Source organism: Leptidea sinapis, chromosome 6 (assembly GCF_905404315.1).
Source record: "Leptidea sinapis chromosome 6, ilLepSina1.1, whole genome shotgun sequence".
Lineage (NCBI taxonomy): Eukaryota > Metazoa > Arthropoda > Insecta > Lepidoptera > Pieridae > Leptidea > Leptidea sinapis.
In genome coordinates, this window is record NC_066270.1 from 13,270,120 (window position 1) to 13,293,939 (window position 23,820).

The following is a 23,820-nucleotide window of genomic DNA, read 5'->3' on the forward strand; positions in this document are numbered from 1 at the left end:
GTAATTTGTGTCTCTCGTTGGATCTAGGTTCGAAAGATAGTGTTGAATATTATCATTTTCTAGGGTGCTGATAAGGCCTTTGAGTTCGTTTGAGAACCTATTGAATGCAGTCCTATCACTGGGATATCCAGTAGTATGCCAGGTTTTTCTCAGACGACGGCGCTCTTGTATTTTCTCTTTAATATCCTTTGATCATCCCTTTCCACTCATATCGAGTTATGTTTCATAGGTTTTCCTTTACCTGTCTTTTTTGGAGTTGCAGAATTGGCAGCAATGTGAATAGTCATATTAAGTTGTTCCAGTTGTCTTTCGAGTTCTTCTATTGTCCTTCTTATTGTTGTAATCTTGGTCTTTAGTTCTGTCTCTGTCGTGATTATATTTTTATAGATTGTCCAGTCTGTAGTGTTCAAGTTGTATATTCTAAGGGGGGGTTCTACCAGATTAACTGTTGTAGTAACATTCAGTATAACTGGTGTGTGGTCAGATGTGAGATCTATACGTGGTTCTATGTTTAAGTAGTTACTATCTATGTTTTTAACAATAAAAAAGTCTAATAAGTCTGGGATTCTTAGTCTGTCGGTAGGCCAATAGGTAGGTTCTCTGCCGGAATGACATTCTAACTTCATCGCTTCTGTGGCTTTACAGAGTTGTCTTCCTCTAGTGTTGGTCAGCCTAGATCCCCAATTTAAATGTTTTGAATTCCAGTCGCCAGCACATATAAATCTGTTACCCAATGTAGCAAAATAGTTTACGAAGTCGCTGGCAGTTATAGTATGTTTTGGAGAACAGTATACAGCGGAGAATACTGTTTCTAGTGTGCTGTCTACAAGTTTAATAGATGTTGCTTGTATTTTTTCCGTTCGGTATTCCTCAATAGGGTAGTGTTTAATGTTGCTTTTAATAATCACTGCTGTTCCTCCATGGATATTCCCAGTTTGGTGATTGGTTGTATACACTGTATAGTTATTAAAGTTTATGTGTGTCTTCGGTGTGAATCTTGTTTCAGAGATTAGTGCAATATCAATCATTTCTGTTCTGAGAAAAGTTTCTAGTTCTTGACGTCGTTCCGTCAAACCGTTGGCATTCCAAGTGACTACTTGGAGGTTTCGGGTCATTTTTTAACCAGGCTGCTGACTAGCTGGACCATACGGTCCATCATTTTGTCCATGATTTTTTCCATCATTGTCAACAATGTTGTAGTTTTTCGAACATTATGTCCATTAAGTCAGTAAGGTCGGCCAAGTCGTTCTTTATGTCTTTTTGAGTATATTGTTTTTTGGTTTTCGTTGCTTCTCAATAGGTTTTAATTAGGTTTTGATTATCTGTGCAGTTAGGCTTTGAACCCGGGTGGGGACCCGGGTTTTTCATCTCTATATTGCTAGGCATTGGTGTTTCTTTTGTCTTAGGGTCTAATTTAAGAATTCTTTCTCTATACTGTTTGTACACTTTGCATCCTTTCTAACTAGCGGGGTGTTTTTCGTCACAGTTCGCGCAAGTAGCCTCAGTGTCTGGTTTTTTGGTACATGTTGTTGTAGGGTGAGCGCTACCGCATTTAACACAGCGATAGGGCCTGAAACATTGGTTCTTGGAATGCCCAAATCTCTGACACCTCTTGCATTGAATGATTTCCTTTTTCTTATATGGGGCTTCAAAAGTAATCTTCATGTTATTCAAGTATTTTACATCGAAAATGGCTTTGTTGTTTGTTTTTGGTTCTAAGTCGACATAAAAAACAGGCAACGGTTCCTTTGTAGCTCGATGTCTGATATTGACTATTTGTCTCACTTCATGTCCAATTTCATACAATTCTTTTGAAATTTCTGTGGTATTTTCTGAAGCATGGAGTCCGCGTAATACTACTCTGTACGCTCGCTCGCTTTTAAGCTGGTAAGTATAGTGTGAGATATTATCGGCAATGAAATTCTCTCGAATCGTTTTGTATGTCTGGATGTCTTTAGGTATAATTTTTATGACGTGCCCAGATCTTAGTGTGGTCAAGAGGTAAAGATCGCTTTTTACAAATTTGTTTAGTACATCTTTAAGAGAATTTACATTAATTACTTTTGAATCCAGATTGTCTTTTTTCTTGTTTTGTTGGTTGTAATTATAGTAATTAAGCTTAGTTGGCAGAGACGATGTCGAGTTGCTTCTGTTCCGAGTAAACATGCTTTCATACAGAGGGTTTTTTGGAGGACTTTGTTGGATCATGCTGTTAGGGTTGGTTGGTTTTTTAGAGTTTGGTAAAGTTTGTTGATTATTTGTATTTAATTGGTTCATTTTATTCCCACGAGTAAGACCGATATAACAGGTCGCTAGGAAGGTGACGCCTATTCTCCCTAGAAGGCTAATGCAACGACGTTTGCCAGGTCCGTCGATGTGGATCGTTTGCGACTGGTCTCCCACCAGCCATGCAGTCTCTTGGCACGAATCTCACCGTAGACTTAGGGTAATTTTTTATAGAAGTTGTCTTCTTCATAGTCCGGACAATTAAGCCAAGGCTACCGATCCTGCAGATAGAGTTCACAGGGTTGCGGTTTGTGTGAGTCATTTCCTACTCTCACTGTTAGACCAAGCTGATTAGGCTGGTTTGGTCGGTTAATTCACCGCCGCCCGAGACCCGGCGTTGTTATTCATTTGGCACCACCCAGGGGGTACGTGTAGGGTAGTGGCTAGGTAGTTCCTACGGACGCGAATAACTCTGCCCCCCTTTTATTTTAATTAAAATAATTAAGAAAGTATTTTACATGTATTGAAATAGCCTTTAATTATATATCATTTATTGGGTTCATGATTAATACAGAGGTATGAATAATATGGTTTGATTATTGTCAATTCTTAAAATATAAAAAAGTAGTTATAGTAGCATAACTTCAGTAGTTGGACTAAAGGTATCGTGAACTTTTTTGTATCTATAATAATATAATATAATATTGTAGAACATTTTTTTGTTATACCATCAATAGTTTCCGCAGCGCACGCAATGACAGATTTTTTATGACTAATTTTTTCACACCTAGGGTGATATTATTGAATTTTTAGTAGCGATCCCCATTTTTTTAATGTATAATTTACAAGGTCATAGCTAAAGTAGCAAACTTGCTAATTAGTATTAAGTCTAAGAATCTTATATATTATTTTATGTACACTTACAAGAATCAACCAACAAGTATTTTCACCAGTGAGAGGCTCCTTTGCACAGTATGCTGGCTAGGTTATGATGGGTACCACAACGGCGCCTATTTCTGCCGTGAAGCAGTAATGTGTAAACATTACCGTGTTTCGGTCTGAAGGGCACCGTATCTAGTGAAATTACTGGGCAAATCAGACTTAACATCTTATGTCTCAAGGTGACGAGCGCAATTATAGTGCCGCTCAGAATTTTTGGGCTTTTCAAGAATCCTGAGCGGCATAGTATTGTAATGGGCAGGGCGTATCAATTACCATCAGCTGAACGCCTTGCTTGTCGTGTCCCTTATTTTCATAAAAAAGATATTGAATCCATAAGCATCGGACCCGATACAAAACGTAATTCGATGTAGGCCATCATCTGTTTACAGCCGATGATTACCAATAACAAAAGCTTGTAATTAATCTCAATACAAGAGAACCGATTTCACAGCCACAGGCATAATCTGCTTTGAAACTTGGTACAATGAGCGTCAAGTAACACAACTAATAGATATTAGTCAAAACAATATTATGTTTCATTTAGGTTGAGTACTGAATGTGACTAAAAGTTATCTATTTATTCTTAAATGACTGACTGACGTATTTATAATATTGATATAATCAAAATAATGGCAGCAAAGATATACATTTACAACAATTTGATGATACACCTTAATATATGAATGGTAAATATTATTTCTGATCCGTGTGTTTTTGATTCTTTTATTTTGATCGGTCCCAAACAGCTTGAGATGGGACATCACCGCGAAATAACGACACTCACTCTGATGAAGGTACTCCAAATAGTCCGAAACTAGTCGGTACCAACTCCAAGAAACCGTGAGTAAACCCGTTTCAGACAAATAAAGTTTATAATTTAATACGACAAATGGTTTTCAGTAGTCGGTGCAAACTTGCGATTTAATTCAACAAGGCTATTTAACCCCATTACGCGACTCCTTCGATCTTCAGAGAGGACTCGATAGAAGATGCTTGTTTCTTGAGGCTCCGGTTGACGATTCCCTGTGAGAGACCTGCTTTACCAGTACACACGGCAAACGCAAGTGGAATCTATCATAATATCATTGATATGTAGAAGAATTAGGAGATAGCATATAGCCTTGCAGAATTCTAGCGAACCCGGTCTTCACAATTGACAAAGATCCATCGATAACCTGCAAGCTGCGCCCAGTGAAGAAGCTGGCCCGCTTGCAAGAATGGCAAGACAAACGACGGATGTTTCACCAACGCTATATCCAGACTAATTGCTGGGTATATATGATGTTACATGATGATACATTTGATGTATGATCATATACCAAGAGCTGTCGGTAAATTATGTGTTTCTCTTTTATAAGAGAGCAGAGTCATAGCAGTAGATCTGTAGTTAGCTCTGCCAGTCATGTTACCTTCTATAGGGATTGGGTTAACCAGAACTAACTACAACGTCGCTTGGGAGATATATCATCCGGTCCAATCTACATCTTTACGTCTTTTTTATGGAATAAGAAGACAAACGAGTGTACAGGTCACTTGGTGTTAGGTGATCACCGCCGCCCACATTCTCTTGCAACACCAGAGGAATCACAGTAGCGCTGCCGGCCTTTGAGGAAGGTGTAAGCGCTTTTTTTGAAGGTACCCATCTCGTATCGTACCCTGCGCTTTGTAGAGCGCTAGAATGTGGGCCAGCTTGAAGTATTGCCGTGCTATATTTATGACGCCCAGTTTCTTCGAAGCCAAGTTGGCTTTGATCTCCAGATGGCCGCGGAATTGGCAACCGCTCGAGATTTCGAGACGCAGAATTCTGATACTAGGTGAGGCTGTAAGGGAAATGATGTCGAAGAGCGGTGATACGACAAATGGGATTTTTTAGTGGTAAACGCGCAAACTTGTGTCTTCTGGGGGTTAAATTGGACGAGGTTCAATTTACCCCATTCCGCGACCTTCTCGAGAGAGAACTCGATAGAAGACACAAGTTTCTCCCGGCACTGGTCGGCGATTTGACTCGAGAGACCTGCATGGCCCATATACATGCATCGCCCGTGCTGTCGTCTACATAGCAATGTAAATAACGTCATAGCAATGTAAGTAACGTCTAAGGAAACAGAGCTTACTGAGCAACGCATCATATACCATTCTGGGTAATTTTGTGCCATACACGTTGGGTCTCCGGTGTTGTGCGATATTGCCGTGTGAATAAGAAATGGTCCGAGCCTCCAAAATGGATGTTAACAGACACCTGGATCCAATAGTCAGCAGAATATCCAATAAGAACGGCATATGGCTGTTACATCTGGAAGCCGCGCGGCTGACTCAACAAACGACAAAAACATCTCTCCGATTCAAATTATCGCCCGTTGAAGTCATCCAAGACCGCAAAGGTTCTCGACATCAACTTAACATGTAAAGTATAATAATCTGGTGGAGTTTGGCTCGACAGTTCTGTCATTGTACGATGGCACTCGTGACTCTCCCATATCAACAAAACTCCAGCACCTAGGACTGTCCTATTCATTTAACGGTCTTATAATCTGTATATTATTATTGCATAAATATATGCACCCATGCTTTAAATCCTCTAATAAAGATTCTAAAACTTGTTTGCCAACTTTCTTATTGCCAACATTAAAACACCCAATATCCTTATAACCATTACATCATCTAAACGAGTGTTGTAATAAAATTCAGTACAACATAATATCATGCGTTTTCATTATAACTCTCCTTTCGATGATTTTATGGTTACTAGGACTGGCTTTTTTAATGTTAGTAGTAAGCTAACTGTTTCAGAATCTTTTATAGAGGATTCAATATTATGGGTGTAGATAAAGTCTTGTATGCAACTGTTGATAATACTACTAAAACACTCATGTGATACTATTAGCACGCACATACGTGTTTTAATACCCCTTATTTATCTCTGAACCGCGCTGTATGAAATGAGAGAGAATTTGTTTTAACGGTGGGAGTAAAACAACTCTGTTGTTGAACTTACCTTTCGGATACCGGTTAGTTTGCCTTAAGTATTTTGATTACCTTTAGGCTGAGTTATCATGTTTCATCTAGACAATGATTTATTTAGGACTCTGTGGTTATGTTATTGTTTTGATCTCTTGTTTAATTTACTTTACAATTACTGTTGTTAGTATTCAATATGAGCATATGTAAACATGAATTAATTAATTATAACATTATTCATTTGTCTATGATTTTGTTTTGCTGTTTCTTTTATTATAACGTTAGGCAAATTTTTATTGATTTTTCCTTTTTAACCGACTTCAAAAAAATGAGGAGGTTCTCAATTCGTCGGTATGTTCCTTTTTTTTTCAAACTAAAATAGAGTAATTTTACCAATTTAACAACAACAATGCTTTATTCCCTACTAATATTATAAATATGAATATAAGTACAAACTAATATTCATATTTCTTAGATAATCTTCAATTCCAAACTTACTTATTATTTTAAAAAATCCTTTATATACGCGGATGAAGTCGCGGGCATCGGTTGGTTGATATGGCATGATATACATGACCTAGAGTGACAACCAGAATTAGTTATATTACGGACTTTTTATGAATAATATTGAGATACAATGAAAGGGTTTGCTCTGAAGAATACAAAAAAATAAGATGTTTTATTATTATTATATGTTAAGAGCTAAGAATAACTTCTATAGAGTTTTTCAATATAATATTAAATTGTAGTATAACTTACTTTCTTAAATAAATCTATCTTCTTTCTAATTTTGAATAAAACTTATCTCCAAAAATAGAAAATAAATCTGCGTTGCTTACAATTTAAAAAGAAGTCATATTTTTACCTAGCTTAAGCTTAATATTAAACACAAAATCGTCTATTTCCGGTACTAAAACCTAACGCGTTAATTGGAATCGAAAATACATGTATTTCGTCAGTTTTTATCACTTTCTTTTGTTCTTTCGTCATGCTTTCAATAAGATTAAATAAATATTAATTAATATTAAGGTTTCATTATAAAAGCAGATTTTTCTATATTTATATTTTTATTAAAACACGTTCATCCCGCCTGAAGCACGACGAGTTGGAAAAAACCGCAGTGGATTTAATTTATATTATCTTAGGATTCGTATTACTAAAATAAATTTAAACGTTTTATTGGTTTAAATATGTGTATTATGTGTGTGTGAGTCTGAACGCAAAACGTTCTTTGAATAGGGCTTATGATAAATTTTATAATAAATTCCAACAAAACGCTTATTATTTAACATATTAATGTATTAATTATTAAATATACTAAACTACTTTATCTAATGAACTTATACTTCCGGTCATTCTGGGTAGATAGAAAGTTGATGTCTTTAGCAAAACAACATTTTTTTATCGTGTTTGTAATACACTAATAACACCCCAATGTATGGACGTCGTTAGTAGTCTGTGTCTCGAATTAGGTAATGTTAAGTTTCCACGATGCTAAAAGTTTAAAATTGAAAAATATTAATATTACTCATAATTTTAATATGATTAATTTTATTCAAACATACTTCTTCGATGAATAGATTATTGTGAGAAAGATAAGTAACTGTACATTCAAACATTAAAACAGTCCAGTAGTCAATTTAAATTCACAGATTGATTCATTTTGAATATAATAATAACATAAATGAAATTGTTCTGTCTCTACGTAAAAATTTTAACATAATTTTCATAAAATGGTATGATAATAAAATGCAATGTTTGTTACAGATGAGCCCGGATTCAGCGGTCCAATAGAGAACGTGACAACTCCGCTGGGTCGGGAAGCTATTTTAGCTTGTACCGTACATAACCTCTCTACATACAAGGTATAGTAATACATATTAATATTTATATAAAATTATTTATTATTCAAACAAAACAAATCTTATAACTATATTTAAAATACTACGACTACATAAAATTAAAACTATCATTACGTGGAAGCGTACCAAGAATACTGGCAGCAGTAACGCGTTGGATAGCAAGGCTGATCCGTTGCGGGTAATACCATTCGGCTCTAAAACAGCTGGTATATTAAGAGCGGCAAATGCCCTGCGGATGACTTCAAAAATGCTGGCGTGACGACTGATACGGCCTGTCGATTTTAGGCAGGATAACCTATGGAGTCCAAGAGCATCTACCTAAACGCCACATCTACATTGATGTGGTTCATTCAGTTTTATACCTAGCCGGAGTGATACGCATATTGACAATGTCATATTGTCAAGTAGCGTTCCAATCGGCACAAAAGGCAAGGCTTGTAACCAAAAGCCCGACTCATTTTGTGTCACGGCCAAAAGACGAGCACGCTCTGTTATGTCAGAAGATGAGATCAAAAGATCATCAAAGACTGACTTACAAAGAAGTGCGTCCCATTCTTTTTGACACCTTTAATCGTCTGGAAAATTTTGAATGTTTGCCATATTTAGCCAAGCATTGTTAGCTTCGTTCAAATACACAATCTCTGAGTTACCTGGTACATGATTTACAATTCTAGTAACCAAAGGCTGCGCACTATAAACTGAAGTTAGAAATGCTGGTAAGGCAACGCCCGAAACTTTGCGAGTACCCAAACCACCAAACCATATCCGGTAAAGACGCTTGAGACCATGCACGATCTGTAAACGCGCAATTCAAAACGGATTCTAAAATATTTTTAAGTGAATTATCAATGACATCAAGCAAATTTGGAAATTTCCATAACGGGCTAGACCTTAAGAGGTACCAAAATTTTGAAACAAATAAACAAGACCGAATTAATTTATTTTCAATAATCTGTCCGAAACGTTATTAAATTTTTTAATGTGATCGTTTAAGATCGTTGGAATTGAAACAGGAAATAATGGAGCTCCATATTGGGGGCTAGAACATTAAATTTATTGGTAATATCAACCCGGTCTGAAATTTGGAATTTCACGCCGATAAAAAAGCTCGCATTTCGAAAAATTTAACTCAAGGCCGATTGAGCTAAAACTTTTAATTACAACTTTCAAATCATCTAAAACAGAGTCCACTTCACCACCCAAAGTACCATCATCCAAGTACCAAACATTACATTTTGATTTTAGTTTTGTTAGGGCGGAATGAATGGCAAGGCTAAATATTGCTGGACCAAGAGAGTCGCCTTGCTGACAGCCAACGGAAGACCAAATATTATGATTTTTGAATAATAATTTGGATGGTTTACTATAACATTGCCAAATATAATGATAGATTAAAGGAATTGAATTTTGAACTTCTCTCAGCAGAGCTCCCCTATCAACAGAGTTAAAAGCATTTTTCACATCTAATTTTAGAAATATATCACCAGAGTTCCTCTCCAAGAAAGTTCGCGCAGCGTGGACTGCAGTTTCGCAACCACTTTTGCAGCCAAAACCCAACTGAGTTGGAATTAATTTAGTTGATAGGAAAGGAGAAACAAGGCGTCGAAATGTGCAGCCCACGGCTATAGGATGAATACCACCAACTTATTTCTTAAGAGCACATATATTCGCACCATATAAAATTTCGGTAATTTCGGTATTAACATTTCCAGAAAGCATGAGATTTACTAAGAGAACAATATCCTCAAGCAACGCTCTACCCGCATCCCCCATGGAAGGACATACCAGATCTTCAAGATGCTTGGGCGTCAGTCCATTGGGGCCGCCGGCAGTACTATTATATATATTATATTATTTTGGTTGGGACTCTATATTATACTCGTGTTCTTCTTAGATAAAAATGGGCACTTTATTCTGCGAATTCTTGAATGTCTTTTCATTTATTTGGTAATCTTACAGCGATCAAATTCAAATAAATATAAACAACAAAGTTGATAATATAGACTAAGGTATGGAAGGTTCAACAATTCCTGTGTCTTTCTGCAGTAAACATCCTTAAATAGACCAAATGTTTAGAGTTTTCTTTACTGTTAATTCCGACAATATTTTTCTTCAAGCAATTCGACACGTGTTTCGCCTCTACACGAGGCATAATCAGGAGATATTGACTTGATTTTGAGACAATTATGGATTTCCGCAAAGTAACACCATGCCTACTTCAATAAATTGACCACAAGTCGAATATGCAAGACACCTAACGAGTTGATAATCATGTAAATAATATAATCTATTACGCCATTTTTGTAGTAATGTGGAGAGAATTTAATCCATTAATAGTTAAAAAAAAACAATATGTAAGTGGTTCGCCGTGCAGTGTCACTCTCAATTCTTCATTAAACCTGAGATTTTGAAATGCTTCGCAATTACGCTCTTCAGTTTGAGACATATTGAGATGTTTAATCACATTAGCCCAGTAATATCACTGCTACTACGTTAAACCAAAACACAATATTAGTGAAAATATTATGTTTCTTTTGGTTAGTACAGATATTTTTTAATTTTGTGACATTCATCAATATTGTTAAGACATCTGTTGTAGTCAGTGACCATTATGTAGTTTGAAGCTTCCAAATAGCTGTTATTGTCAGTTTGGTACACATTGAAAAATAATGGACCTACAACAAAACCCTGAGGAACACCTGAGTAGATTAATACAATATGGTAACTAGAAGCACTACTAATAGTAGCTTGTCTACTCTTTGTATTATAGGTTTCCAAGCATCTTAAAGGTCTCCGCGTATACCTAGAGTATGAGCTCATGGAGTAGAATGACGGGAAACACACGATTAAACGCTTTTTCTAAGTCAATACAGATCACATGTATCAACATAAAAGATCAATCAGACAACGCTCATTGCTTCGGAATATAAAATCCCTTAATCATATTCTATTTAGTCGATCAGTTCCAGGAAAAAAACCATTTTGTTCGTCTGCTCGACTGTTGATCAGTTTTTCAAAATCTTTATTCTGAATTTATTCATAAATTATATTTGTCGGTAAGGTACGATTTGGGTTAATGTATTTATTCATTCGGTAATCTTATCGGGATACATTTTCTTATATATATATATATATATATATATATATATATATATATTATATAGTTATAAGATTTGTTTTGATTAAATAAGAATTTTTCTTAAATCTAAAAATAAAGATATGGTCAAAGGTGCATTACACATTTAAAATAACAAAAGAACAATCTAAGAAGGAAGATATTTGGTATCAGCCCCCCAGTGTACTTGAAGAGTATAATATCGGTTCTCTCGTTATGGGTAGACTGCGAGCAACATCCGCCAATCTACACGCGCCTATTAACGTCATAGTGGTAACACAGGGATTGACCGGTTTCTTGAGCACAAATGGTGACAAATTCCGTATTGGAGCAGATCCCTACTGTAACGATCGTGATTCTTGATGATTTCACACATACATACACACATACTACCAATCATGCGGGGAGATCTGTTCCCGATTTTTTACTAGCACATTATGGTCTAACACAACTGGTTACTGAGCCAACGGAAAACTTAAATGTGTCTAAAGATATTTATGAATTAATGTCGAATAAAGATCTCTAGGTTCTTGCACTCAATAACTTCTGAAATGCTTCCTCAAACAAGAAATTTCATAAACCTATTATTATGAGACTTAGTGGTCATTTCACAATGTACAAGTAAAGTAACAAATTGTCATAGGCTAGATAAATAAGCGCTACATAAATGTTCCGAGTACTAGAGATAGCGTTTCACAATTACTTCACCGCTCTGTTTATTTACTAGATGACTTTTAGGTAGGTCGGTTTGGCAACCTCGCACTCTACAGTTCCGTTTAACGAAATGAAAATATAAAAAACTGTTTCTTATGCGAAATAACGTAACACAAGATTAATGGCCTTTAATGCAAATTGTTATTTCATATTTAACAATTTTCTATTTCTGTATCTCTAAATACAGTTCTACCACTATTTTCACAGTAAAATCAATCATTGTATAATTAATTTGCAGCTTCGTGTAACTAAATTTGAAAATGTCAACAAATCAATTGTCATGAGCCTTTCATAATAATTGTCCTTATGTTATAACAAAGCCATAAACTGACATGTACTAAACATGATATAAATTGAAATTATTTTGTCAAATTCTTGTCACACTGTCAGACTATCCAGTACCTGACACTTAAGTATGATATTTGCTACGAGATCCATTTAACACTATTTAAACATTACGAGACGCAAAAGATGATGTCTTTATCGATAGATGAGTAGCAAGTAGCCTATTCGTAACTTTACTTGTACATTGTGAAAAAGGGACTGAATTATATTGACAGTCACACTACTACAGAAAGTTGTTCTTATAACATAAAGCGGACACCCGTACTTATAAGATCTAAATTATTTTAAGATAATATAAATGCAGCTCGCACTTAAACTTCTATATCCGATAATCTACACATTCCGTAAGCATTTAAACAACCTCATCCTCCAGAATCACTCGCGACGAGCTTCAAACAACGTGTTGAACAGTAAAGTATACAGATTATGTGCATATAAAGTACTTCAAACTTGAGTCGGTAGTGTTGACTTTGAGAGATAGATTCAAGTCTCCTGCAATGTAGTTGTGATTATATTTATTATGTGTGGCAGCCCGCGACTTCACCTACGAACACTAAGTTTACATGACATCTGATAATAGATTTATTTTGATGGAAATGGAGGACAAGCGATAGTTCGGGTCACCTGGTGTTAAGTAATCACCGCCGCCCAAATTCTCCCGCAACACCAGAGGAATCACAGGAGAATTGCCGGCCTTTAAGGGAGTTGCACGCGCTTTTTTTGAAAGTACCCATATCGTATCGTCCCGGAACACCGAACCAGGAAGCTCTTTCCACAGCTTTGTAGTACGTGGAAGAAAGCTCCTTGAAAACCACACTGTGAACGACCGCCACACATCTAGATGGTGGGGATGATATCCTAATTTGTGAGGTTTCGTGCGAAGGTGGAAATCGGCGCAAGGAATCAGGTGAAACAGCTCTTGAAAACACTCCCCGTGATAAAAGCGTTAGAAGACACATCATTGTGTGACGTCTTCATTAAGCGACGTCTCTACGCTACGCCAAGTGATCTAGCCGTTCACAGAGCACTGGGTCCCCGATAATTCGACCTGCTCTGCGTTGCATGCGGTCAAATAGATCGAGCTGATACTGGGGTGCGCCAAACCAGAGTGGGCAGAATGTGGGCAGGCTTGAAGTATTGTCGTGCTCTATTTATGACTCCCAGTTTTTTTGGATTTTATTTACAATTTTATAGGTTTTAATTATTACACGTTACCAATTTTTAAAATAATAATAATAAATAACTGTCTGTGAAAAACCCGAAAAATTAATCCAGCAGTAGATTTGAAGATTCGAATGTCAGAAGTCAAGAAATTCATTGCTTAAGAAATGGGAGTTTGATCTAAGTTTAAAGATTCCCAGGTCGTATCGGTTCTGGAAAACAGCAGACAACAGCAGCTCATGATTCCACAAAGTGACTGTGTGTGGCTGACGACAAAGCCAGGGAGTAATAAAATATAGAATATGAAATATTATAAAATGATAAAGATCTTAGATGACATCAATATCTTCAATTACTTTTACTTTAATAACCATTCAGTGGCTTAAAGATGTTAAAGATGATTTCTTCCTGATTACGAAGATATCAATATTTATTCTGATATAAGGCTAAACTTATTACTAGATACTAATGAACTGTTTTATACAACTTGGACCAATTTTTTTTCAAACAGAATTTTATCCAATCCACCGCAATGTGTGACTCACTAAAATTACACATATTCGTTATATTGTGCTTAACCAGCTTAGCTTTTGTGAAGGTCAAACCCAACGACCAACTATTACATAAAACGGTAATAGCCTTCAAATGAAAAGTACTTACACACTAGGCGGAAATTCAATTTAAGTTAAATATATTATACTTTAAGTGTTAGCCATGCTTGCTTTTATTTTAGGAGATAAATTACTTCTTCTTTATCTATATATCTACGATCTCCATTCGATAACAACTATTTTTTTTAAGAACTAGTTTATTTTAGTTCAGCAAAGAGCAAGACGCATAGACCAGCTCACTTTCAAGGAAAAGCATCTAGAAGTATGAGGTTATACAGTAAATCTTCATAAATAGAGTACTTTAAGTGCACTTTCCTTGTTTCAGCAAGATGCAATAGCAAGATATACAGAAGCAAAAACATTTATGACCTTGTTGCAAAAGCATATCCGGTGTTTAAAATAAATCTTAGTGACATTAAAGTTTATATTTGTCGCGATAAATTTTACAAGATTGTGATTTAGATATTATAAAGTCATTCATAGCATTGCATCACAGGGAGTGTTTCGCAATGTTTGAATTTTGCGAAGTCAATAGAAATAATTGTGGAATTCTGTCAACAGGGATCGCATTGAACGAATTAATCGCTCTTTTACCAAGCACATATGTTTTATGAATAGAAATATAAGCAACAGAGGAGACTATGAAATTATATTAAAGTTTTTAAGAAATGAACAAACTCTCTGATAGACGTCGTATGCTTGACCACTCGTTTTTATATAAAGTTTTAAACAACATGCTAGATACACCGAATACCCTCAGCAAAATAACATAAAACATACTGAGATTAGGGACAAGAAGCAAACACAAGCTTTTCGATCTACCCACCGTAAGAACTAACGTTGGCAGCAACGCGCCACTATATCGTGTATGTCATTCATTTAATAATATTAGGAAGACATCCGAGGCCGGCCTATTTCTGCCGTGAAGCAGTAATGTGTAAACATTACTGTGTTTCGGTCTGAAGGGGCGCTGTAGCTAGCTAGTGAAATTACTGAGAAATGAGACTTAACATCTTATGTCTCAAGGTGACGAGCGCAATTGTAGTGCCGCTCAAAATTTTTGGGTTTTTCAAGAATCCTGAGCAGCACTGCATTGTACGGGGTGGGGTGTATTAATTACCTTCAACTGAGCGTCCTGCTTGTCTCATCCCTTATTTTCATAAAAAAAGCCTCACAGCATTTAAACGTAAGGTTATTGCAACTATAGTATAATGATTCTTTAATTACTTAATAGTGTTAAATAATACCAATAATAACCACCGGCGGAATTGAATGATATGTATATAAATGTAGAAAATAAGATGGAATTATAATAAAGAGAAAAAAAAAATAATAATATTGACACACTCTTACACAAATTATCTTGCCCCAAACTAGGCATACTATGGATACAAGACAACGATATATTTAATACAATATACTTACTTAAACATACATAAATACTTATAAACATCCATGACTTGGAAACAAACATACAAAATACATATATCATATAAATGATTGCACCTATCGGGATTCAAACTCGGGACCTCTAGCTTAGTAGTTACAATGAGTTTCACTTCTACTTTTCATTAGCCCTTTACGAAGTAGCGGTAAATTCAATAAGAAAAAATATTTTTATTTTTTTTTGACATTCATAAGTGTCATTTCCGTGCTTTACATGAATAAAGTGTTTTTGAATTTTGAATTTTTGAATTGAATTTTAAAAGGTCACTAACCATTCGGCTATATCGGTCGTCTATAGTATATTACATTAGTTTTAAATATAAGTACCCAAAAGAAACGATTCTCATTTATGTTGTGTGCACCTGTATTTGACTCACTAGAACTATTTTTGTGAAATATTTAAGTTTAAGAGTGTATGTGTTGTTAGCACACTTAAATAAATAATGCAGATACTTTCATTTTATTTAAATAAGTTACCTCGGAGGTGGTTTTTGCGCTATATAGGTGGGTTCAGATTAATTGATTTGCAGTATCCTCTTCTGTTTTGGTAGATATAGTTTTGGGTTATAATATAGATATTATTGGATCCAATGTGTTGCACAGGTGGCGCAATAGAACGTGCATATTTAAAATATTGATTAAAAAATAAATACAAAAGGTATAGTTAAAATAAAACTGAGGTATTATTAAGAAATAACTGAAGTTTATTTTTTAAAAATAACATTGTATAAGTATAGCCCATATTTTCTGTTGCTATTGAGATTTATTTTAATTTTAATGGCTTCACGTAGGTACCGTTCTCGGGAGAAATTTAATCTCTTTGGCCAAAATTATTGGTAAGTCGAAGCGGATGTTGTGATTTGGACGGTCTGATATCTGTTCACATACTGCTGAATTACTTTGATATCCGCAATGTTTTTATATCAGCTTGAAATGTTACGTTTGATTTGACCAATGTAAGCTGAAGGTTTTTATATAAATGTGTATGGTTATGGTTTGTAAAGTGGCTTTGATCCAGTTCATTTCAGCCCTGTTACACTGCGACCAATGTGATCTATTGTGATAGCCACTGTTAAACTATAGCTCACTGCAAACATTGATTCTTTTCATGAATTTTATTATGTCTTTTGCAGCGAGCTGACGTATCTCAAATGGTTGAAGGATTGGACTTCCCAAAGAGATGCTACGTTTACGCATTAAAGGACCAAATTCAGAGAGAATGAGTAGAGGGGTTTCATCTGCACTATTACAGAATCTACACGCTCTGCAATCTCTGAGACCTAAGATTGAGAGGTGTTTGTTTAATCTGCAGTGCCCCGTTAATGTCCTGGTCAATATGCGTAAGTTTTCTCTACTTAGCCCTAGTGCCTCATTCGCAGCCTTTTTGTTGAAGGCTTGGATTAGGGTTTTGGAATGGGTTAAGCCCGGAGTGTTGCTCCAGAGTTTAATGCACTCTTGTGAACATGATGTATCAAGGGTTGATTTAACAAGACTCCTTGGGACACCACAGAAGGGTTCAGGGCCAAATTGAGTGCTTTTATTGCCAATTCTTGCAAGTTCGTCGGCGTATTCATTGCCTTCGATCCCTGCATGTCCTGAAACCCATCGAAGTGTAACTCTGTTCATTCCTCCCAGAGTATTCAGAATAGTCCGGCAGTTGTCTACAAGCTTTGAGACTGATCTGTTGGAGTCTATAGCGGACAGAGCCGCCTGACTATCTGTGTGGATATAAATACACTTGCCGACGTAGCCTTTATTTAGGATGGTGTCCGCACATTCTATTATGGCGTATACCTCCGACTGGAAAACGGAGGCAAGATTTCCCAAGTTGACAGATTTGCCAAATTTGGGGCACTCTCCGAAGATTCCACAGCCAACGTCAGAACCTGACTTGGATTCATCGGTATACCATTTAAGGCTCCCTTTTTTCCAAGTAATTCGATTGTTTAACCAGTCCTCTCTTGTGGGGAATTAAATACTAAAGTTGCTGATGAAGTCAAATTTCGGCAGCATGGCGTCACTCACCATGTCTAATACAGGACTTCTCAGTAAGGATTGCTCAAATAGCCGCAGCGAGTTTGAGAGCCAGTTAGTCCGCATATGGGTCATTACTCTATGCATGCTGGCCCTCGCCTCCTTTGTAGATATAGGTTTAGCGGCGGCAGGTTCAGAAGTGCATTTAGGGCTGCTCCCGGCGTGGACGTCATGGCTCCTGTTGTTATCGCGCATGCAGTTCTTTGGAGGCTTCCTAATTTGGCAATAACGGTCTTTTGGGCAATTTTTCTGCACCAGACCACAGAGCCATATGATATAAGTGGTCTTACAATGGCTGTGTACAGCCAAAGGGCCATGTTGGGCTTTAGACCCCATTTTTGGCCGACAAGACGACTACAACAACTTAAGGCAAATTTTGCCTTTTGCACAATACCGTCCACTTGACTATTCCAGGTAAGTTTCTGGTCTAAAGTAAGTCCCAGATATTTTACCTTGTCGGAAAACGGTATAGATCTATTATTCAGTCGCGGAGATATGAGGCCTTCCAACTTCCGCTTCCTTGTGAAAGGAACCAGGACAGTTTTGTCAGCATTAACCGCCAGTTCATTTTCTTGGCACCATTTGGATATTATGTTAAGCGCTTTTTGTATAAGGTACGAGATGGTACTTTGGCTGTCGCCTCGAATCATTATCACTAGGTCATCAGCATAACCTTGAGTGTCAATTCGAAGTTCATCCATCTTATAGAGAAGCCCATCAATGACAAGGGTCCATAGTAGAGGCGAAATGACGCCCCCTTGTGGACATCCTTTTGTGGTCATTACATAAAGAGAGACACCATGTAGCCTCAATCTAACAATCCTACTTGAGAGCATCGACTCAACCCATTTGACCGTGGTAGAGTTGGCCATTTTATCGGCTAAAGCCTTAACTAAGGCCTTTATGGGTGTTTTTTTTCAAAAGCTCCTTCAATGTCTAGGAAGGCGCAAAGTGCAATTTGTTTGTCCTCAAGTGCCCTTTCTACCCTGTCTACGAGTTGTAATAGGGCGGTTTCAGTAGATCTACCTCTACAATAGGCATGTTGAGTACGGTGGATGGGGTTATTAGGTAAAACCTTATCTCTGATGTACCTGTCTATCACCTTCTCCATACCTTTCAATAAGGATGAGGTAAAGCTGATTGGTCGGAAGGATTTTGGAATTGAGTAGTCCTTTCTGCCAGCCTTTGGAATAAACAGTACCTTGACCTTAGTCCACTGTTCTGGGATGTGTCCACATGCAAAACTCGCTCTGTAGATCCTGAGTAAATGAAGAAGGAGAACGTCAATTCCTTTCTGCAGCAAGATAGGAAGGATGCCATCCTCCCCACTTGCTTTATAGGGTTGGAACGATTTAATTGCCCATTTCACCTGTGCCGGTCTTATTACTTTGGCGGACATACACCAGTCCTCCCTACGAGTTCTATATGGTGTACTCGCCTTAAGTTTTTCAACCTCAAGATTGAGCGCTCCAGGGAAATGGGTTGAGACTAGAAGTTCCAAGGTTTCCTTCTCATCGGATGTGAAGGTCCCATCTGGTCTTTTCAGAAGTCCCAGTTGATTCGGGCGTATTTTCGAAAGCATTTTATGAAGTCTTGCACCTTGAGTCGTACTCACGACGTCCTCACATAGCTTCCTCCATGATGCTCTGCGGGCCCTCCTTATTTCTTTATTGTATTCCGTCAAGGCTTTTGTGTAAACTGACCAGCTTTTGGTGTTTTTAGCCTTGTTGAATAATATTCGGGTTTTCTTTCTAAGGTTTTCAAGCTTAGAGTTCCACCACGGTACTTCTCGATTCGAGGTCTTTGTCTCTAGTGGACAGCTCGTTTCATAGGCATCTATAATACCTTGCGTCAGAGCCGACACGGCTAGATCAAGGCTCTCTACAGACTTGATACTCTTCGGAATTGATTCTAGGTTCCGCCTTAGGTTTACCTGGTAGGTGTCCCAGGTAGTCCGTCTCGGATTCCTAAAGGTTTTGGTTCGGCAGTCAAGAGTGGCTGCTAAAGAAAAAGTTATGTGTTTGTGGTTGGACATGGAGTTTTCATTCCTTACCTTCCAGTTTAGGATATGTCTGGCAAGATTTTCCGTAGCGAAGGTTATGTCCAAAACTTCCTGCCTTGCTCTGGTTACAAAGGTAGGAGTACAACCTATGTTAAGAAGGTCAAGATGGTTAGAGTTAAGGAAATCATTTAGAATCTCACCTCTATTATTGATGTTAGTGCTCCCCCATGCGGAGTGGTGAGCGTTGGCATCGCACCCAACCAGTAGTTCGGCCTTGTGCTTACGCGCATATTCCACCACAGGCCTGATGATGTTGGTAGGGTCACTGTGTTCTCCGGGCAGATAGGCTGAGCAAATGATTACTCTAGACCCAGTCCACCCTTTGAATTTTACATAAGCCGCCACTGTGTCGTCGGAGCATAACTCTGTAACAGGCAAGAACTCAACATTTTTGTTAAAGATTATGCAGGCTCGAGGCCGCACACCACAGGCGTAAAATAAGGTCTTACCAGCAGTATTTAGTCCTAGGATGGAAGTGCCAGCAACCCAAGGTTCTTGAATGATGGCAAGGTCTGCTGTTCCTTCTCCAAGACAGCGCTCCATTACTGCAGTGGCAGCTACAGCATGGTGGAGGTTAGCTTGAAGAATCCTCGCCGGTTGACCCTTGGGTGCCATTTTTAGAATTATTTAAGCTCCAATTCCAGATGTACTTGGAGCCTCTATCAGTGCTGGAATAGATATAGTTGTGGTACCAACTCTGGAGGTGCCCGGAGCGTTCTGTACCCCTACCTGGGCCAGAGCCGACCCTTGTGGGACTGTTGGGTCCGTAGAGGTTGCAAGAGTGTTGGTAGTTCCACTCTTAAATTTGAAGCTGACCCTCTTGAATCCAATGATCGCTTTGGACTCCACAGCTTTCAGGGCTTCAGCAGACGGGTCGTCAACGTTGGAGGTCGTAACTCGACCTCCTGTCTCGACCCTGTCATATAGCACCTTCAAGAGCTCTATGTTGAGTCCTTCGTTCTGTACCCGCAGTAGGGAGAGCGCTTCATCTACGCTAGATGCTTCGCTCTCCGGAATAAAAGTTGTGACCGTTTGAGGTTTTGGCAGTTCTTTTTCGTCCATAATGGAGAGCTGCGCCTCGTTATAAATGTGTAACAATCGCTTTAATCAACACTAGAGTTTTGGACGTGGTTAGGCACTTTGCTATTTCAGTGGGCACTGCCACACGATAAACCCACTCGGTAGCTCTATAAATGCTTAAAAGTTCGACTTTACTTTACCTTATCTATGTTTAAAACATAACAATTAAATGAGACTTAACATCTTATGTCTCAAGGTGAAGAGCGCAGTTGTAGTGCCGCTCAGAATTTTTGTTTTTTTTTTTAAGAATTCTCAGCTGCACTGCATTGTTATAGGCAGAGCGTATCAATTATCATCAGTTAAATGTCCTGCTCGTCTCGTCCCTTATTGTCATAAAAAAATGAGACATTTGATTTTAAGTCTCGTTTGCCCAGTAATTTTACGGCGCCCTTCAGACCGAAAAATAATATTGCTTACACATTACTGCTTCACGGCAAATAGATGGTACCATAGGTAGGTACCCATATTCTAACCGGCATCCTGTGCAAAGGAACCTCCCACTGAGGAATCGTCTTAGTCATCTCGTCCTTTACTGTCATAAAAAAACAACAATAAAACCATCTGGAGATATGAACTATGTATCGATAAAACTTCGAATTTGCTTGAGGAATATTTTACTGATTTTAAAACCACAACATAAACACGCCTGACTAACCTTTGTAAATGTAATCTTCTTCTCTCAGGTTGCTTGGCTTCGTGTTGACACGCAGACAATCCTCACAATCCACACACACGTGATATCAAGAAGTAGAAGAGTGGGAGTGACTCACAGTGATCATAGAACTTGGTTCCTGCACATCAGGGAGCTCCGGGAGACAGACCGAGGATGGTACATGTGTCAGATCAATACCGACCCGATGAAGAGTCAGCTTGGCTATTTAGATATTGTTGGTAAGAATACATTGTCTTACTGCAGCATTTTGTTAGAAAACTTTATTTATTAGTAGAACCACATAGTCGGGATGGGTACTTATGTAATGTAGAACTGACAATATGTGCAAGGACGTCAGGGGCCCATACCTACGTCACAACACCTTATATGTCACAAAATATTGGTTAAGCTTGCATAGATAGACATGAATTGGGAAGAGCTGATAGGAGGATGTAAGTCGACAGAACTGTTGAAGATAATTCGAGAAGCATAATACATTAAACATTGTGTTATTTTGTCAGTTCCGCCAGATATTATTGATCGTGGAACGAGCACAGACCAAACAGTACGAGAGGCAGCTTCAGTGAGTCTGACGTGCGCTGCTACTGGATCACCACAACCTCAGATTACTTGGCGGAGGGAACACTCTAAAACTATCCCTCTGGCTGATGGTTCACAAGGTAATACTGATGAGCTCAGTGAAGGAATTTATTATTGAATTTATAGTCTGAATATCGATTAATAAGTTCTACATTCTTATTGAAATTTATTGCATATTATGTCCTGTGATGAAAGGTGGCTATTTACCACTATCCAGTTCTTAACTATTTGCAAAACAATATTGCACACTTCCTTCCTGTTAGTATAAATATATCTAATGAGGTAATGAACTATCCTTTACAAATGTTGAAGTCACTGCACGTTTCACTTTAATTATATATTGTCATTACTCGAAGAACTTATTTGAGCACTAAGATCATTTAACGTCTAGATAGACCATGACAGCTGTGAAAACCTCAAAAATAATGACTTTATAACAAACATCTTTTCTGAGCAATTCACATACACTAATGGCCGTTCCCAATATTCAGTCTATCTTTTACTTGAGATAAAAATCATTAACTTTTTTGTCCCAATAAACTTATAGACGGTAACTCGCCTTATAGCACGCTGTCTGTCAATGGGACGACGTCTAGCTTAACAGCGATATAAAGTTTGTATGGAAATTGCAATTCATGCGTCCCAATATAAGGCGATAAGAATGACTTATCGGGTATATTGGGAAAGCTTCAGATAATTGACACCTAATTACTGAAAGTAGAAGGTAGTAATTTATCTCTATCTGTAGATAGTACATTGGGAACGGCCGTAACACAAAGTGTCGTAACACAAATCGCGAGTGTAAGACGTAGTGTCACGCACACTAAGCTCATATTCCTGGCCTGTTTTTATCGGTTGTCTAACAGCAAGAGACTTTATATACACGTATAAATTATTATAGCTTGAACACATAGACTAATAGAAATATTGAGAAGTAATACTAGGCGCAGTTATCAAACAACTGAACTGAGCCAAAGAATGTCCTATGTGTTTGTCTTAATATAAAGAATTTGTAATGTTTTTAAATTGATAACCTCACTTCTAGGATTAATACACAAAATAAAATTTGAAAACCCAATTTTATGAACGATGCGGGGCTCGAACCCACGACCTCTGGCGTTCCGTGCCAGTGCTCTGCCAACTGAGCCAACTGGTTATGGCTTTATTCATTCTGAGAGTTGAACAAAGCATACAAGATTTTATGATGATACGTCACTCGAACGGTTGGCTCAGTTGGAAGAGCAATCGAATGGAACGCGAGAGGCCATGGGCACAGTAGACATATGTATTGTCTACTGTGCCATGGGTTCGAGTGCTACCTCGTTCATCAAATTTTGTTTTCAAATTTTAGTTTGTGTAGCCATAATATAATTATTAATGTTAAAATGTTGGCAAAGATACCTTTGCATCACCAAATAATGTAGGGATGTTGATTTTCTCTTTTTAGGAATCAGGTTTTCTTGTTTTTTTTTACCCGCAATACAATAAATTCTCAGTATTAAACATAGTGCATTGGGGTAAAAGTTGTTATGTTGTAAGATTCGTAGCGACTGATATTGTGTTTATGATTGCAGTGACGTCACTGGAGGGTCCTGTATTAAATATTACGAGGGTGAGCCGGCAGCACGCTGGACCTTATTTATGTATAGCCTCCAACGGAGTACCTCCTACCGTGAGCAAGAGAATAATGCTTACCGTGGAATGTGAGTTTTACATTCAGTTCATGAACCTTTCTATACACTACTTTAGTTTAAACTCTATAGAAAACTAGCAATGTATTTGAAAACTACCCGATATAAAAACTGTTCAAACAAAAAGAAGCAAAATTCTCAAAAGAATTCTTTCATAGAAAAAATACATAACATCGCTATTTTATACAATCAGTCAAAATTTTTATTATTTTAGAAAATAACTTTTAAAAAATTCTTGAAATAACGTTACTAAGCTGAGTTAAACTATATTTTTTTGACTCTTCATTACATGTTTTATATATCATTATATATTTATTGAAT

At 37.4% G+C, this 23,820-nt stretch overlaps 1 protein-coding gene across 2 annotated transcripts in view; it reads left to right on the plus strand.

The window, feature by feature from the left end:
• The window catches only part of LOC126965053 (limbic system-associated membrane protein-like), a 624,470-nt gene that overhangs the window by 595,613 nt on the left and 5,037 nt on the right, over positions 1 to 23,820 (plus strand). The window contains exons 2-5 of one of the 2 annotated variants that reach the window (XM_050808497.1): positions 7,894 to 7,991; positions 21,240 to 21,447; positions 21,730 to 21,888; positions 23,383 to 23,511. In XM_050808497.1, the coding sequence (XP_050664454.1) occupies positions 7,894 to 7,991; positions 21,240 to 21,447; positions 21,730 to 21,888; positions 23,383 to 23,511 (594 nt within the window). The remainder of the gene's footprint in view (positions 1 to 7,893; positions 7,992 to 21,239; positions 21,448 to 21,729; positions 21,889 to 23,382; positions 23,512 to 23,820) is intronic. The other variant, XM_050808498.1, reaches the window with a different exon arrangement.